General features: G+C 33.4%; 1 protein-coding gene across 1 annotated transcript in view; it reads right to left on the bottom strand.

The window, feature by feature from the left end:
• Window positions 1-18,722, bottom strand: part of LOC114341892 (hemicentin-2-like) — a 149,672-nt gene that overhangs the window by 22,981 nt on the left and 107,969 nt on the right. The window contains exon 3 of the mRNA XM_050662965.1: window positions 10,763-10,973. Coding sequence (XP_050518922.1) covers window positions 10,763-10,973 — 211 coding nt within the window. The remainder of the gene's footprint in view (window positions 1-10,762; window positions 10,974-18,722) is intronic.

Below are 18,722 nucleotides of genomic sequence, written 5' to 3' on the forward strand. Positions count from 1 at the left end.
TGATGTCTCCTTGAATGATTTATTGCATAGCGGGCCTAAACTGCAGGCGGACATATGCACTTTATTAATAAATTTTCGGCTTTTTCCAGTAGCATTGAGTTCGGATTTAAAAAAGATGTTTTTACAAATAAAATTAGTACAAGATCACTGGCGGTTTCAAAGAATATTTTGGAGATTTGATCCAAACGAGGAAATAAAAACGTATGAATTTACGGTGGTTGCGTTCGGTTTAAGGTCGTCACCTTTTTTAGCGCTACGGACGGTTCAGCAATTGATAAATGAAGATGGCAAAGATTATCCTTTAGCTAAAAAATATATTTCTTCGGGGCTATATATGGATGATTTTTTAACGAGTGTTCCGGACGAAATTGAAGCTAAAGAATTATATAATCAATCGGTAAAGCTCTTCAAAGGTGGTTGTTTTGACTTAGTTAAATGGTCGACTAATTTGGACAATTTGTTATCAGAAATTCCGCTGGAAAAACGTTTACAAAATTCGGTTACATTTAAATCGGAGACTAAAGTTTTAGGGATGCAATGGGATCCGCAGAGGGATGTTTTGAACTATAGGTTAACCACCCCCGATAAAAATTGTACAAAACGTAAGATTTTATCTCTTACTGCAAAATGTTATGATCCTATTGGTCTGATTGCTTCATTTATTTTGCATTTAAAGTTAATGATCAGGGAGTTATGGCAACTAAAATTGGGTTGGGATGACTCACCCCCGGATACGATTAAAAAATCATGGGAAAAGGTATGCAATGAATGGCAAGACTTTTCAAAATTTGAGGTCCCTAGACATGTAGGAGCCATGAGGGATGTTCCGATTATGATTTTGGGGTTTGCGGATGCAAGTCAAGACGGTTACGGTGGGGTAGTTTATTTAAGGGTTGTAAATTCTAGCGGTGAAGTGAGTGTGAGACTGGTTGCTGCAAAATCGAGATGTGCACCTTTAAAAAAGACCATGACCATTCCGAAGCTAGAATTATGCGCGGCTTTGTTGTTATCATCTTTGCTGAAATTAATATTTGAAAATTATAGCAAACTTACTCATATTTCACAACTAGTTGCGTATTCTGATTCGACCACGGTGGTGAGTTGGTTAACTTCGGCAAATACCAAAGATATTTTTGTAGCTAATCGAGTGCAGCAAATTAAAGAAAACCTTCCTAATATTTCATGGCAACATATTGAAGGTAAAAATAATCCCGCGGACTGCTTGTCAAGAGGGTTGACACCCTCACAATTAATAAATCATGAACTTTGGTTACAAGGTCCTAGTTGGATAAAATTACGGGAATCGGACTGGCCTTCTTCAATATTAGAATCGGATACTTCGGAGGTTAAGGTTTTGGTTATTGAGGAGGAGAAGCAGGGTGAAAAAATTCATCCCTTACTTGAATTGGTTGAACGTCATTCTAGCTGGCATAAAATTTTACGGATTACGGTTCGGGTTTTAATGTTGTTAAAATTAATTCCTGTGCAAAAATTAATTACGGCTACTGCGCTAAGAACAGCAGAATGTTATTTAATTCAGTTAATTCAGTTAAAACATTTTGAAACTGAAATAAAAATGATAAAAGAAAACAAACAATGTAAAACACAGCTTAAGAAATTACGGCCATTTTTACAAGACGGTTTACTTATGGTGGGGGGACGACTTAATAATTCATCCCTTAGTTTTTCGGGAAAACATCCACTAATTTTACCGCGAAAAGAAACGTTAGTTGAACGGATTGTTGATTTTTATCATATAATTTATATGCATACGGGGGCATATTTGCTTGAAGCTTTATTGCGTCAAAAGTATTGGATTCTTGGGGCAAGAAATCTTATAAGAAATCGGGTTTTTAAATGCAATCGTTGTTTTAGAAATAAACCGAAAATTTTGACACCGCTCATGGCAGATTTACCGGTATCGAGGGTTACTGCTACTAAACCCTTTTTACACGTAGGGGTTGACTATTTTGGGCCAATAAATATTACATTAGGTAAAAAACGTAATGCGGCGGTTCATAAATCGTATTGTTTATTAGCGGTTTGTTTAAGCACAAAAGCGGTTCATTTAGAATTGGTGAGTTCATTAAGCACACCACATTTTATGCAAGCATTTAAAAGACTTTTAGCAAGAAGGGGCCCATGCAAGGTTTTGTATTCTGATCAGGGATCATCTTTTGTTTCTGCGAAAACGGTTTTAAGTGAAATTAATCGGTTTGCTAGTTCGGAAGAATATCAAAATGCACTGTTATGTGAATTAAATTTGAACGGTGTGGAATGGAAATTTATAAGTCCACAAAGTCCGAGTCACGGGGGTCTTTGGGAAAGTAATGTAAAGAGCGCTAAGTCGCATCTCTATAAGGTCATAGGGGATCAGTTGTTAACATATGAAGAGTTAAATACTCTATTAATTCAAATAGAGGCAATCTTAAATTCGAGACCTCTTTGTCGTCGACCAACTGATTCATCTCAAATATCGGTATTAACTCCATCACATTTTTTAAATTTAACACCGTTAGGAAGTTTGCCGGCCGACGATTTAACAGATTTAAATATAAACCGGTTAGATAGGTTCCAGTTAATCGATCGAATGGTGCAAGATTTCTGGAAAAGGTGGCGTTTGGAATATTTGTCTACCTTACAAACTAGAGAAAAATGGAATATAGATTTGCCTAATGTTAAAATCGGAACGGTTGTTATTTTAAAGGTAGACAATGTACCTACACTTTGTTGGCCGTTGGCCATTGTTACTGAGGTTCATCCGGGTAAAGACGGAGTTGTTAGAAATGTTACTGTAAAAACTTCGAAAGGGACATTTACACGACCAGTTTTGAAGTTATGCCCTCTTCCTAATCAATAAATTTACAGTAATATCTTTTGTATATAGTTATAGGTATTTTTCATTAGAATTTATTTATTTTTTTTCGATTATTTTTTTTGAGTTACGGTAATTAACTCTGAAAATTTTGGTATATTAATTTATGCCTGGTCCTTTGAGTATTTATTTGGGACTAGTTTTTTTTATTGTGTTTTCGGCACAAATTGCATACAGATTTGGCTGAAAAATGGGTTTTTCAGGGCGGGGGGCTATGTTTGCGCCAATATGAATATATATTTCATTTATTTTAATTCGGGAACGTCTTGGCAACACAGTTCTAAGTAAGCATAATCTTCTGTCCTTTATGTTAAGTCAGTCAGTCGTTAACAGACACACGGTCGGAACGTATAGTACACTTTGACAATTTTAATTTGATTTTGTGTGTGTTTTCCGTGAGACAAATTGACGATACCAGACAACATATTTTCGGTAAGTTCCCTTCTTTTATCCCATCCTTCATTTTCCTTAATGCCACCGAAAATAGTGCTTCAACATTTAACAACACGAAGAAAATCTAAGAAAATCTCGGTAAGTTATTATTATTAAATTTTTTCCATTTGGTTTTCCTAAAAGCCAAAACATCTACACCGTATAATAGCGTGTTAAATACGTAGCCTCTTAGTATTCTTAATCGTAGAGGGATGCTTATATTTCTGTTGTAGACGAAGTTTCTCATCTTTATGCAGATGGCCCTGGCAATTTCAATACGTCTTTTTTTTTCATTGTTTTGGTCTCCAGTTTCGTTTATTAAAGTTCCCAAGTATTTGTAACTTGATACTTTTTCAGTTTGTATGCCGTTTATACTAATATGTGCTGGTGGTGTCATGTTTTTACTGAAGACCATATACCTACTTGTTTTTTTTTATATTGATATTTATGCCATAATTGTTGCAAGCAGTATTTATTTAAGCTACGGTTCTTGCAACTAGTACAGTGTCGTTCGCGTTTCGAATATTATTTACAACCTCTCCATTGATTACGATTCCTTCGTTTGTTTGTAAAATGGCTTGCTGGCAGATGCTTTCACTGCATATATTATACATTAAACAGCAGTGGTGACAAAATGCATCCCTGTCGTACTCCTCTACGTATTTCTATTGCTTGTGACGTCTCATTTTCTAGTTTGATGTTTACTTTCTGATTCCAATATAGATTGAGAATTATTCGCAGATTTTTATTATCTATGTCTTTTCTTCCAAGAATGTTTCTTACTTTATCATGGCATACTCTGTCAAATACTTTTCCAAAATCGATAAAACATGCATGTACTTCTTAGTTAACGTCTAGGCATCTTTGTGTAAGAACATCGAAGAGAGCTTCTCGAGTACCTAGTCCTTTTCTGAACCCCATCTGTGTATTACTAATATCTGACTCCAACTTTTGATAAACTCGGTTGTGAATGATTTTTAGAAATATCTTTAGTAGATGGCTCATTAAAAATATTGTTTGATGCTCTGAACATTCTTTTACATTGAATTTCTTTGGCAGTGTAGCGAATGTAGACAACATCCACTATTGAGATTACCTACCAGTATTGTATATTGTGTTAAATAAGTGCAATATTATACCTATTTATTCATCATTTAAGAGCTTTAGCAATACAGTAGGAACCTTATCAGGTCCATTTTGTGTAAATCATTCACATACTCTTATAAAAATAAATGAATAACGTAGAAAAATGTTGCTACGTATTTCCGAAAATTTCTAATTCGACTCACAGTTTCCCAATATGTTATGTCTTTGATCGCTGATTCGAAATATATTTTTCTTTTATATCCTCTTTAAATCGCAACACAAAGTGTTGTATAAAACATCAAAAATAAATTGTATCATTAAATCTGAAGCTCAACGGCCAATTTTTCTCTCTGTTTACCCAGACAGGTTTCTGTCGATTTTTGTGTAGAACTATTTTATTTATGTAGTAGTTTCTGCTATTACATTTATAGGATTGGATCCCGCGTACCAAAAAAAAAGTTTATTCATAGTAAGCTGAAAATTTGTTAATAGCTTAACGGCCATCTTAGGTTCCGTCGGGGTCCGACGTATAGGTATAAATCTATTGAACACCGCACTTAAGCTAACCATAAAATTCCTACCCGACAAAATCAATAAACTTTATCAGATGAACAACAACGATTCAGATCCGGAAGATCCTGCATAGACGCTGTATTTGTACTAAGACAAATCACAGAAAAGCCATCTAGTAAAATAAACCAGCATATCAATGTTTTATAGACCTGACAAAGATATTCGATCGGATCCAAGTCGAAGACGTCTTACACTTACTGCATAGAAGAAATATACCAATCAATATTATACTGACCGACTAGAGACCGTAAGGCGGCACACATAGTAAAAGCGGTTTCCGCTAGCGGGCAAACCGCGCGGTTCTCGCGCGCGGGTATGGTAACACAGTGAAGACGGGTAAAAGCGACAGAGGTCGTTCAAATCTGGCAGTTGCGTCTACTACTTGTAGCAAAATGTCGTCTTCCGATGATGATATAATTGCTTTAGATTCTGTTTTGACTAAACTGAAAAGAAAGAGAGTTGATGTACATCCTATTATTCGAGAAAGATTAATTTATGGAGAATATCATCATCTATTTCAAAAATTAAAAGATAATGAAAGATTCTTCCAGTATATGAGAATGACTCAAGAGACTTTTAAATATATTTTGGAGAAAGTGGAGTATCGTTAAAAACAATATTAAACGCTCAACTTACAGTCAACCAACAGAATATCGAAAGTGTTGAGAATATACATATCTGGGTACGAATTTAAATAGCGAATGGGACTACTCAGAAATTAAACAGCGACTAATAAAAGCGAAAGCAGCATACTTTAGAATGAGACCCATTTTCAACAGTCGAGACATATCATTAAAAACAAAATACCGTCTGTTGAAATGCTATATATTCACAGTTCTGCTCTACGGAATGGAAGCTTGGACACTAACTGTTACATCTATGAATCGGCTCGAAGCTTTCGAAATGTGGTGTTATAGGAGCATCTTACGTATATCCTGCGTTGACCGAATTACTAACGTGGAATTCCTGCATAGAATGGGGAAAGATTGTGAATTTCTCATAACCATCAAAACAAAAAAATTAGAATATCTAGGACATGTAATGAGAAATCAAGAACGTTACGGCCTTCTCCAACTGATTCTCCAAGGGAAGGTATGTAAATGGTGAAAGAGGACCGGAAAGAAGACGCATTTCCTGGCTTCAAAATTTACAAAAGTGGTGTAATACCACTACCACTGAACTGTTCCGCGTTGCGGTAGACAAAGTCAAGATAGCCATGATGATCGCCAACATCCGGAACGGATAGGCACTTTAAGAAGAAGAAGGAGTATCGTTTAATTAAAAACTGGTGTAATTTACATAAGCAGGCTACCCTTCCGGAAGAAAGGCTTGTTATAACATTGAGGTAAGTACATAGTTTTGTTGTAAATTTATTTTTCAAATACTGATTTAGTTAATAGTTAATACTGGAATGGTTTTAGAAATACCTAAGTCACACAAAATTACGGTTTCAATAAGATTGACTTTATTACTTTTGTTTATTATAATGTACAATTATTTATAAAATTAATCCATGGAGAATTATTAATTCTTATTATAAAAGAGTGAATAAACTAAATTATCATTGCAGTAAACATTAAAACCGCGCGGAAAAAACTAAATTCTCATTCTAGCAAAAGCGGTCAGGCGGGTTGAGGCGGTTGGCCCGCGCGGACCTGCTTTGACTATGTTCGTGTACATTTAAAGACGTGCATTCTTTTTGAAAACGTTTAAAAGCGGGTCCCGCTAGCGTTGCCCGCTAGCGGAAACCGCCTCCACTGTGTGCGCCGACTGAGGCGGCACACATAGTGAAAGCGGTTTCCGCTAGCCGGCAAACCACGCGGTTCTCGCGCGCAGGTATGGTAACACAGTGAAGACGGGTAAAAGCGACAGAGGTCGTTCAAATCTGGCAGTTGCGTCTACTACTTGTAGCAAAATGTCGTCTTCCGATGATGATATAATTGCTTTAGATTCTGTTTTGACTAAACTGAAAAGAAAGAGAGTTGATGTACATCCTATTAATCGAGAAAGATTAATTTATGGAGAATATCATCATCTATTTCAAAAATTAAAAGATAATGAAAGATTCTTCCAGTATATGAGAATGACTAAAGAGACTTTTAAATATATTTTGGAGAAAGTGGAGTATCGTTAAAAACAATATTAAACGCTCAACTTACAGTCAACCAACAGAATATCGAAAGAGTTGAGAAGATACATATCTGGGTACGAATTTAAATAGCGAATGGGACTACTCAGAAATTAAACAGCGAATAATAAAAGCGAAAGCAGCATACTTTAGAATGAGACCCATTTTCAACAGTCGAGACATATCATTAAAAACAAAATACCGTCTGTTGAAATGCTATATATTCACAGTTCTGCTCTACGGAATGGAAGCTTGGACACTAACTGTTACATCTATGAATCGGCTCGAAGCTTTCGAAATGTGGTGTTATAGGAGCATCTTACGTATATCCTGCGTTGACCGAATTACTAACGTGGAATTCCTGCATAGAATAGGGAAAGAGTGTGAATTTCTCATAACCATCAAAACAAAAAAATTAGAATATCTAGGACATGTAATGAGAAATCAAGAACGTTACGGCCTTCTCCAACTGATTCTCCAAGGGAAGGTATGTAAATGGTGAAAGAGGACCGGGAAGAAGACGCATTTCCTGGCTTCAAAATTTACAAAAGTGGTATAATACCACTACCACTGAACTGTTCCGCGCTGCGGTAGACAAAGTCAAGATAGCCATGATGATCGCCAACATCCGGAACGGATAGGCACTTTAAGAAGAAGAAGGAGTATCGTTTAATTAAAAACTGGTGTAATTTACATAAGCAGGCTATTCTTCCGGAAGAAAGGCTTGTTATAACATTGAGATAAGTACATAGTTTTGTTGTAAATTTATTTTTCAAATACTGATTTAGTTAATAGTTAACACTGGAATGGTTTTAGAAATACCTAAGTCACACAAAATTACGGTTTCAATAAGATTGACTTTATTACTTTTGTTTATTATAATGTACAATTATTTATAAAATTAATCCATGGAGAACTATTAATTCTTATTATAAAAGAGCGAATAAACTAAATTATCATTGCAGTAAACATTAAAACCGCGCGGAGAAAACTAAATTCTCATTCTAGCAAAAGCGGTCAGGCGGGTTGAGGCGGTTGGCCCGCGCGGACCTGCTTTGACTATGTTCGTGTACATTTAAAGACGTGCATTCTTTTTGAAAACGTTTAAAAGCGGGTCCCGCTAGCGTTGCCCGCTAGCGGAAACCGCCTCCACTGTGTGCGCCGACTAAGTCGGCAAACACAGTGGAGGCGGTTTCCGCTTACGGTTAAACCGCGCGGACCTGCTTTTTAACGTTTTCAAAAAGAATGCACGTCTTTAAATGTACACGAACATAGTCAAAGCAGGTCCGCGCGGGCCAACCGCTTCAACCCGCCTGACCGCTTTTACTAGAATGAGAATTTAGTTTTTTCCGCGCGGTTTTAATGTTTACTCGAATGAGAATGTTTATTCCCTCTTTTTGTCGCGCGAGTTCATTGATTTTGCAATGAATATGTAATGTAAATATGTATTTATGTAAATTACATCAGTTTTTAGTTAAACGATACTCCACTTTCTCCAAAATATAATTAAAAGTCTCTTGAGTCATTCTCATATACTGGAATAATCGTTCATTATCTTCTTTTAATTTTTGAACTAGATGATGATATTCTCCATAAAGTAATCTTTCTCGATTAATAGGATGTACACCAACTCTCTTTCTTTTCAGTTTAGTCAAAATAGAATCTAAAGCAATTATATCGTCATCGGAAGACGACATTTTGCCACAAGTAGTAGAGGCAACTAACAAATTTGAACGATCTCTCTCGCTTTTACCCGACTTCACTATGTTACCATACCGCGCGAGAACCGCGCGGTTTGCCCGTAAGCAGGAACCCGCTTCCACTATGTGTGCCGCCTTACGCTATTAACAAATTTTCAGCTTCTATTAGTAAACTTCTTTTTGGTACGCGGGATCCAGGCCTATTAGCTATTTTGGTTGTAATAAATGTTTTCAATAGTTCATCTAGATTTTCCTAATTTAGTTTAAAATTTAAAAACAGAAATAAACGAATCCAAGGACTAATTAGGCGTATCTTCATATAGAAAGATAGAAATCTTCTTCTTCCGATTCTTCTTCTTGTATAGACATTACTCTGTTTTTCAATGTGCCTTCAATAACTTTGGTTCCATCGTTTTCGTGGTCTTCCCACTGATCGTCTTCCTATTGGGGAACCGTCTCTCGCTGTCCTTACTACTCTATTTGTTGTCATTCGGCTTATGTCGTCATTCCATTCTACTCTTCTGTTTCTTACCCAGTTATTAATGTTCTCCACCTTGCATCTCCTTCTTATATCTGTACATACTTCTAGCTCTGTCCCACAGTGTCTTACCATCGATATTTCGAAGGATTTTCATCTCCGCTGTTTTGAGCAATCTTTTTGTCCTGTCTGTGTCAGGTCGTATTTCTGCTTCATAAGCCATTATTGGTGTGATGATTGTTTTGTAAATTCTGCTTTACATTTCTTTTCCGACATTTTTATTTCTCCATATTGTGTCATTCAGCTCTGTTTGCACTATTCACTTGATCTTCCACTTGATGTTTCGAACCTTCCGTAGCTAGATAGTGTGATGCCTATATATTTAAACTCCATCACTTGTTCTATTATCTGACTCTCCACTCCAATTTACATCTAATTGGATTTGCTGTTATAATCAAGCATTTTGTCTTTTTGGGAAAAAGAATATGTTAAATTTTCTGGCGGTTATACTAAATTGGTGCATCATACGTTGTAAATCATCTTCACTTTGAGAGAGTAGTATTGTATCGTCTGCATAGTAGATTATTTTAAGTTGTTTTTCTCCCATTTGGTATCCTTTTTTAGTTCTTAATTTTTTTATTATTTCATCCATGATCAGGTTGAACAGAAAAGGACTCAAGGAATCTCCCTGTCTTATCACATTGCCAGCTTCAATTGGGACAGTTAGTTCATCCTCTACTTTTACTTTTACTGCTTTGTTCTGGTTGACGTTATCGATCGTTTTAATTATTCCTAGAGGTTTTACTTTAATATTGGATGCTCACATATATCTTCTTCTTCTTAGCCTTCTATCGTAAATTTTTGGATATAGGCCTAACCCAATTCCTCCCATGGGATCTTTATCGTCAGAAACATACTTCCAATTTGTTCCGGCTATATCCTTGATCTCATCTACCTATCTCATCTGTGATCTTTTTTTTTGGTTAACTACCTTTGTAAGGTCTCTATAATGTCTGCGTTGCGGCATTTGAATGTTGGTCTTTTTGCCTAGCAGTGTGACTTGCAAAGCTCCATTCGAGTTTGGCAATTTTTGCTGTGATACCTTCGAATTTTCTTTTTGATCTTGCGCAGTCGTTCCTTTTTATATCTGACAGTCGTATAACTAACATTATTGCCCTTTTCATTGCTCTTTCTGTTGTGGTTAGTTTTTTCATATTTCCTTTGGTTAGTGACTGAGTTTTCTAAATACTGTCCATTTCAGTCTCACTCTTCTAGTAATTTCCGCACTTTGGTCCTCTTATATATTTTTTAAACTTATTATTAGGTTACCATTGTTCATTCACGTGTTTAATGAAATAAATATTTGGTTACTTTTTATTTTGGTGGAAAAACTCCCTTCTGTGGTTTGTACAAGAAAATGATCTGAATCATGACCATTGACGAAGAAATAGCTATAAGAAAATTTTTAATAAAATTTAATAGCAACTTACCGACTACATTTAAGACGACGAAATAACTTTTTACTGGTTGAGTACTAATCTGACATTCATAAGTACCAGCGTCTCTCTTTTGAGCCCATTTGATCTGCAAGGTCCAGTCGTCCGTTTCAGGATGGTGGTTTGCTTGAAAACGCTGATCGCTGGTATAGGTGTAGCTGGACACTGTGAGGATATGAATGTCTCTGTGTCTGATCCACGACACCTGAAAACACAAATTTTGAGTCAACAAGAGAAAGAGCCAGTTCTGATGTGTTTGTGACCTTGTACATACTGTCTTGGGCAGACAGGCAAGGCTCCTTATCAGAACATTGAATGTAAATCCATATACCTATATGTATGTATAATATATGTAAAAATAAAATTATGTTTATTTTCAATAAAACCACATTTAGTTATTTTAAGTTATTTATAGTTTTAGGTGGCATGACTGTGTAATTTTAGTTTGAATGACATTTGTAAATAATTATTTGACAGTTGTCAAAAACTCAGAGTAAGAAATAGCATGTTCCTGATTCTCTTTTTTAGGTTTGTATTTTTAAGTTATTTTAGTATTGTTGTATTAATGTTTATAATCTTTATTGTACATATTGTAAATAAACTCTTTTTTAGATGAATTCATACGGCTATCTCTTACACGAATAAGAAGTATGAAACTACTCTTATAAATCAAGAACTTAAGCTGACCAAGCCAAAATAGTGATAAAAATAGATTTTCAAACCGTTATTTGTACAAATTAAGGATGAATATTACATCAATGAAAATTTGTATTGCTATAGAAGCAAGCAGTACTGATAGTAAGAATAATGTATGTAAATTTAAGTGGTTGCAGCCAACACAGTCACCTTTCTATTATGAAATGCCTGCTGAAAAGCAACTTCAAGATTATCATTCTGAACTATTTCGTCTGAAAAAAGTAAAAAATGTTTTAGCATCCATGAAATCAAGAGGATGCTTTAGAACATGTACCATTTCATTAGATGATAATTTGAAAGTGATTTATTTTGATTCAGATGGTGATGCGGTTTATCAAAATGAGTACCTACAACAGATCTTATTACCAGTGTATGAGGAGAAAGAAGCGATTGAACAATCTCCATCATTAGTCGAGTTGCTCCAGAAACTTGGTGATACTAGTATACCTAAATTTGAAAAGAAAAATTACAAAAAAATAAAAGATGATTTCGTACTTCGAAATTTTGATGGTAAAAATGTTCCAATGAATTCATGGCTCAAGACCTTCGAATCAGAATGTTCGCGATGTGAGGTGGATGCTGATAAAGACAAGATTTTGATTCTACGTCTGTTTCTTGATGGAATAGCAAAGGAATGGTTTGAATCAAAAATAATAACATTAGGCTTAGATAACAGTTTTGAGGTATGGAAAGTTAATTTTTTAGATAGTTTTTGTCAAACAGGTTGGGATAATCATAGAAAAGCTTATTCTTTTAAGTATGTAGGTGGTAGTCTTGTTGATTATGCATTTCGCAAAGAAAATTTATTGCTAAATATCAAAAATGATTTTCCTATTGATATATTAATCGATTTAATTGTGACAAATTTGCCAATTCATATACAAAATAATATTAATAGAGCTGAGGTTACAACAATGGAAAAATTGATAGGTGAGTTACGAAAGTTGGAGAGTTCAGTTATAAGCAAAAAAAATCAGAGACAAACCCAAATTTTGTACAAATACCTACCAAATTAAATACAATAATACCAAAAGAAAAAAATAGTTGTCAATATTGTGATAAAAAAGGATTCCCTGGGAGGTTTCATCCAGAGGCAATGTGTCGTTTAAAGCAAAAAGATAGAAGGACAATACAAGAAAACAAATCAAATGATATTCAATATGTTAATAATATTGCTATACAGGAGACATTAAATGAAACGGTAACCGACCAAAAAAACTGAATTTGCTGCCATTGATCAAATTAAAAGTATTCCTAAATAATAGAGAATTATGTGGAATCTATGACCCAGGTTCGAATGTTACTCTTCTGAATTCGAAGGTAGCAGGTAAGTTGGGATTAGTTATTCATGAAGATAGGAATATGTTTAAAACGATAAATGGCAGAACAAATTTTACAGGAAAACTAATTGCAAAAATGAAAATTAATAAAATTGAGAAAAATGTTAATCTTTTTGTAATTAATGATGAATATTTCGAGTATGATATTCTACTTGGATTGGATTCTATTTTGAATTTTCAAATGAAACAAGATTTTGATTTAGAAATTTATCAAAGATTAGATCTAGATATTGAAGAGAAGATTGAAAAGTTTAATCACAATGTTAATTTGACAGAATATTCAATAAACTTTAATGAAGGAATTCCCACAGAGCTTTTTGAAGCAAAATTAGAACATTTACAGCCAGAGCAGAAAAGTAAAATAGAAATATTACTAAATAAATATGACAATATTTTTGCAAAACATAAATTTGATATTGGGCAAGTTCAAAATAATGAAGCTCAAATTAAACTTTTAGAACATAAATTTGTCGCAAGGAAGCCATATAGATGCTCAATAGAGGACCAAAAAGAGATAGAATTTCAAATTGGACAATTGTTAAAAGCAAATTTAATAGAAGAATCATCTTCGCCCTTTGCAGCACCTGTTACATTGGCTCTTAAAAAAGATGAAGGATCTAAAACAAGATTATGCATTGATTTTCGTGAATTAAACAAATTAATTGTTCCCGAACCACAACCTTTCCATTAATTGACGAGATTTTGACCAAAACAAGGAATGCTAAATTCTTTACTACTTTAGATATAAATTCTGCTTTTTGGTGTATTCCAGTTCGGAATAAAGATAAATATAAGACAGCTTTTGTTACACAAGATGGTCATTGGCAATGGAAATGCTTACCTTTTGGGCTTAAAACATCACCAGCAATATTTCAAAGGATTTTAAGTAATATTATCAGAAAACATAATTTAAATCCATTTTGTATAAATTACATAGATGATATTTTAATATTTTCAGTATCATTTGAAGAACACTTAGAGCACATCGAAAGACTCATGGAAGCCATTCTTGAAGAGGGATTTAGGCTCAAACTTCTAAAATGTAATTTTGCAAGAGAAGAGGTAAAATATTTGGGGCACATTGTGGGAAACGATTCAGTTCGTCCTTTACATGATAATTTAATATCGATCAGAAATTTTCCAGCACCAGATACAAGAAAAAAAATACGACAGTTTTTGGGAAAAGTAAATTTTTACCACAAATATATAAAAGACTCAGCTAGGTTATTAGAGCCATTACATAATTTACTTAGAAAAGATATTAAATTTCACTGGTCTTTAAGCTGCCAAACAGCCTTTGATATGGTAAAGAGTATCCTGTGCTCTGAACCTATTCTCGCTATTTTGGACCCAAATTCTCCTACAATTATATATACCGATGCTAGTATTTTAGGAGTTGGTGCAGTTCTCAAACAAAAACAAGAAGATGGAGAAATGAAACCTGTTTACTTTTCAAAAAAATTGAACAAATATCAGAAAAACAAAAAAGCAATTTTTTTAGAATGCCTGGCAATTAAAGAAGCATTAAAATTTTGGCAATACTGGCTAATGGGAAAGAAATTTGTCGTTATTACTGATCATAAGCCCCTTGAGGGAAGAGAACTTCGTACAAGGCCAGATGAAGAATTAGGAGATATGACTCATTTTCTTTCACAATTTGATTTCGACATTAAATATGAACCTGAAAAAGAAAATGTAGAAGCAGACTGCCTTTCTAGAAACCCAGTTTTGGAAAATATAGAAAATGCAGAAACATTTATAAAAACAGTGAACCTAGTGACATTAACTGAGATAAAACAAGACCAGAATAATAATCGACAAGCTATAGATAAAATGATAGGAACAATTTTTAACCAAGATGTATTCTATAAATTAAGGAAGAACCAGAAAAAAATAATTTTATCCAAAGATTTTGGAGTGAAGTTAATAACAAAAATTCACAAATTTTATGGTCATATTTGTGCTGGTAAAGTAATTAACAAAATTAGGAATTTTTACTACATTAATAATTTGGATTTACTGGCAAAAGATATCTGCCAGAAATGCGAGATCTGCTGTAAAAATAAAACAAGAGTAGGTCCAAAATATGGTCTCTTGTCACAATTAGGTCCGGCAAAAGAACCCTTCGAGATAATGTCCCTAGATACAGTAGGAGGATTTGCTGGCAATCGGTCAACAAAAAAATACCTCCACTTATTTGTAAATCATTTTACCAGATATGCATTTGCAGTTACTTCCAAAAATCAGATGACAGGTGATGTTATTAAACTAATCTCTAAAATTCAAGATAAACACCCCATAAAAACATTATTAACAGATCAGTATCCGGGAATTAATTCCAAAATATTTAGAAATAATATGAAAGAGTTAAATATTCAACTGGTTTTTACAGCAGTAGACTGCCCATTTTCGAATGGTTTAAATGAAAGACTTAATCAAACATTAGTTAATAGGATAAGATGTAAACTAAATGAAACTAGAAGTAGAGCATGGACAAAAATAGCTGAAGAATGTATAGATGAATATAATAGAACAGATCATTCCGTAACCGGATACAGCCCAGAATATTTGCTTTTTGGAAAAGCGGATCCGATTGTTCCCGAGGAACTTTGTGAAACAAGAAATGTATCAAAAGATAAGCAAATGGCTTATAAAAATTCAGTACGACATCATGAATATAATAAAAAGCTGTATGACAAAAATAGAAAATTCCATGAATTTAAAGAAGGAGATTGGGCATATGTAGAAAATAAATCCAAACTAAATAGAAAAAAACTTGATGAAGTAAGACTAGGTCCATTTCAAATAAAAAAACAAATTTCAAATACTTTATATGAAATAGATATCGGATACAAAAGGAACGATATGAACTATTTTCACATCTCAAAATTGTTGCCTTGTGACCAACCATAGACTTTCATGGTTTGTCATACCTGTTGGTGGGGGGATGTAAAAATAAAACTATGTTTATTTTCAATAAAACCACATTTACTTATTTTAAGTTATTTATAGTTTTAGGTGGCATGACTGTGGAATTTTAGTTTGAATGACATTTGTAAATAATTATTTGACAGTTGTCAAAAACTCAGAGTAAGAAATAGCATGTTCTTGATTCTCTTTTTTAGGTTTGTATTTTTAAGTTATTTTAGTATTGTTGTATTAATGTTTATAATCTTTATTGTACATATTGTAAATAAACTCTTTTTTAGATGAATTCATACGGCTATCTCTTACACGAATAAGAAGTATGAAACTACTCTTATATATATATATATATATATATATATATATATATATATATATATATATATATATATATATATATATATATATATATAGGTATGTGGATTCTCTTTCTGCAATGGCTTTGTATGCGTTTCTGTCTACACTATCAAAGGCACATCTAAAATCTAAAAATAAATGGTGCAATTCCATACTCATATGTTTTTTCCAAAGCTTGTCTTAGAAGGAATACTTGATGGATAATAGACTTTTCTTTGCGAAACTCACATTGGTATTTACCTACTATGCTTTCACAATCATAACCCAAATAAAATAATCCCAAATATTATGAATTTTAATCTGTATCTGTTCTTGGAAAATCCAAATAAAAATAAATAAATATTTTAGCAAAACCACCCCAAATAGCTATGCTCCCAACTTATAGTAGTATTTAATCTTGGAATAGTTTAGTGCCTCTACAAGTGCAAATTATTTGTAAAGTTATGTAGGATAAGGTGGCAGCAGTCTCGAAGGCTTACACCTTATCCGTGAGACCGAATTGCTCCCGCATATACAGGAAACTAGAGAAACGTGAAACATGTATTAAGTTTTAACTTATTTGTAACTTTGTTGTATTTGTAAACATGAATAGGTACTTATTATTTATCAAAACAGTATTCTTTCATTACATCAAGACATTCATCTGTATTTTAATAATGTGACTTTGATCCCTTATATTGCGACAACTTTAAAAAAAAATTAAATTTATCTGGAACAAGCACTCAAGCTGTGAAAAAGAAAATGTAATGGCATGGGAATCCCTTTTAATGACGAATAACACTATACACTTTATGTTTCGCTGATGACCAAATTCTGATTGCTCAGGATCATGACGACTTGAGTTATATAACGCGGAAGCTATATATATATATATATATATATATATATATATATATATTATATATATATATATATATTGATGTGATCTTGATTATTGATATGAGATAATATTCTTATATGTCATTTAATTTAATCAATGCATTAATAATAATCTAATTAATTTACCAGATCACATATCAATATGTTTTCAATCTCAGGGCTTTTTATAAATTTAATTACTTACTTACGTAGCTTCTAAGTATTTCTCAATGGTTCCTAATCGGGATAGGAAAGAAAAGAGTAAAATAATACACACATATGGGTTACAATTATAATCAAAATATTGTTTATTTTATTTAAATGGCAATCACTGCTTAATATTTGCTAGATCTTATTATTCTTAAACATAACATTTACAAATGGGAATCTTATTTCCTTTTGGTTTCCAATTGAAAGTTTTTATTAACATTTAACTATTAGGATTTATTAGCAACAATTCTATTTAAGTTTGATGAAGCTTTTCTGATATTATTGTTTATGTTCTTCAATTTATAATGTGGTATTTAATACGAAAAACCCATGCATTCATGTCCAAACAAATGAGACTGACCTTTTTCTGGTGAACTGAGAATGTCTTCACACAAGACCCGCTTCCTGCTATCCTTGGCTGCGATCAAACCTCGTCCTGGCTTTCAGTAATGTTCTCCTTTGAAAACTAGCTCGTATAGCTCTCGTTCCTGCTTCTGTCGTGATGCTGTGTTCTACCTTTTTCGAAACTCCAATCAGCTACCGGGACACTCTTGGCTCAAGGAGGTTCTTTACTCTCAACCTGGCCTACCTCTCGTTCCACGATAAAATACTCCACACTCACGGAACTACACCGGCTTTCTCACTCTCCGTACACTACCGTCTACTACTGGACTTCACTTCTCGACAGCTCAAAACATTCTGATCTCTCTTTTCAGTCATTCACCTACTTTCTAAATATCCCTTCCAGATTCACAAATCAACCTTCCACCACCAACTCTCATTCGCAGTATTCCTCAAAACCCATTTTTAATCTTTCTAAATATGCTTAATGGATTTCCAAAAAAAAATAGTTAATTCCCATTCTAAAATTACTTTCTACTATTTACAAAATTTAATGACCTATTATCTACTTCAACTGAGTCTTATTTAGCATAGGCTAATGATCGAACCTTCCGCGAACAACGATAATGAACTATTATCTATTTCAAATGAGTCTTATTTAGCATAGCCTAATGGTCGAACCTTCCGCGAACAACGATAATGGTACGCGCCATTCACTTTGTTTATTCTAAGCGCATTGTCCCGAGTTTCGTATGCTTCTCCTAATCACTTCTTAAAATTAAATATAACAATTTGTTGTATACAGGTTGTTCTAAATTTATATGCCCGTGGTTGAGAAAATTGAAAATATTTTATATTAAATTGAATTCTGTTTATAATTATCAAAATTTAATTTTCATATCAAATAGAAATATAACAATATATATATTGAAAGTATATATATATACAGCGTGTCTACTTGAGTGGGAAACATATGGGAAACTTTTTTATTATTAATTTTACGAAAAAAAGTTATTCTTTATAAAAAGTTCTGCATGCCCCAAAACCTAAGATTCAATTATCAGATATCAAATTTTCTCAATATTATAAGAGGTATGTCAAAAAATATGAATTTCGGCTAAGGGTAAAGTACCTTTATTTCTCTCAAGATCGAAAATTCTTATGATAAAAAGTTGTTTGGAATTAAAAACTAAGATGAAATATGCAATTACATGCTTCTTATTGAA

This window comes from Diabrotica virgifera, chromosome 10, assembly GCF_917563875.1.
Source record: "Diabrotica virgifera virgifera chromosome 10, PGI_DIABVI_V3a".
NCBI classification, from domain to species: domain Eukaryota; kingdom Metazoa; phylum Arthropoda; class Insecta; order Coleoptera; family Chrysomelidae; genus Diabrotica; species Diabrotica virgifera.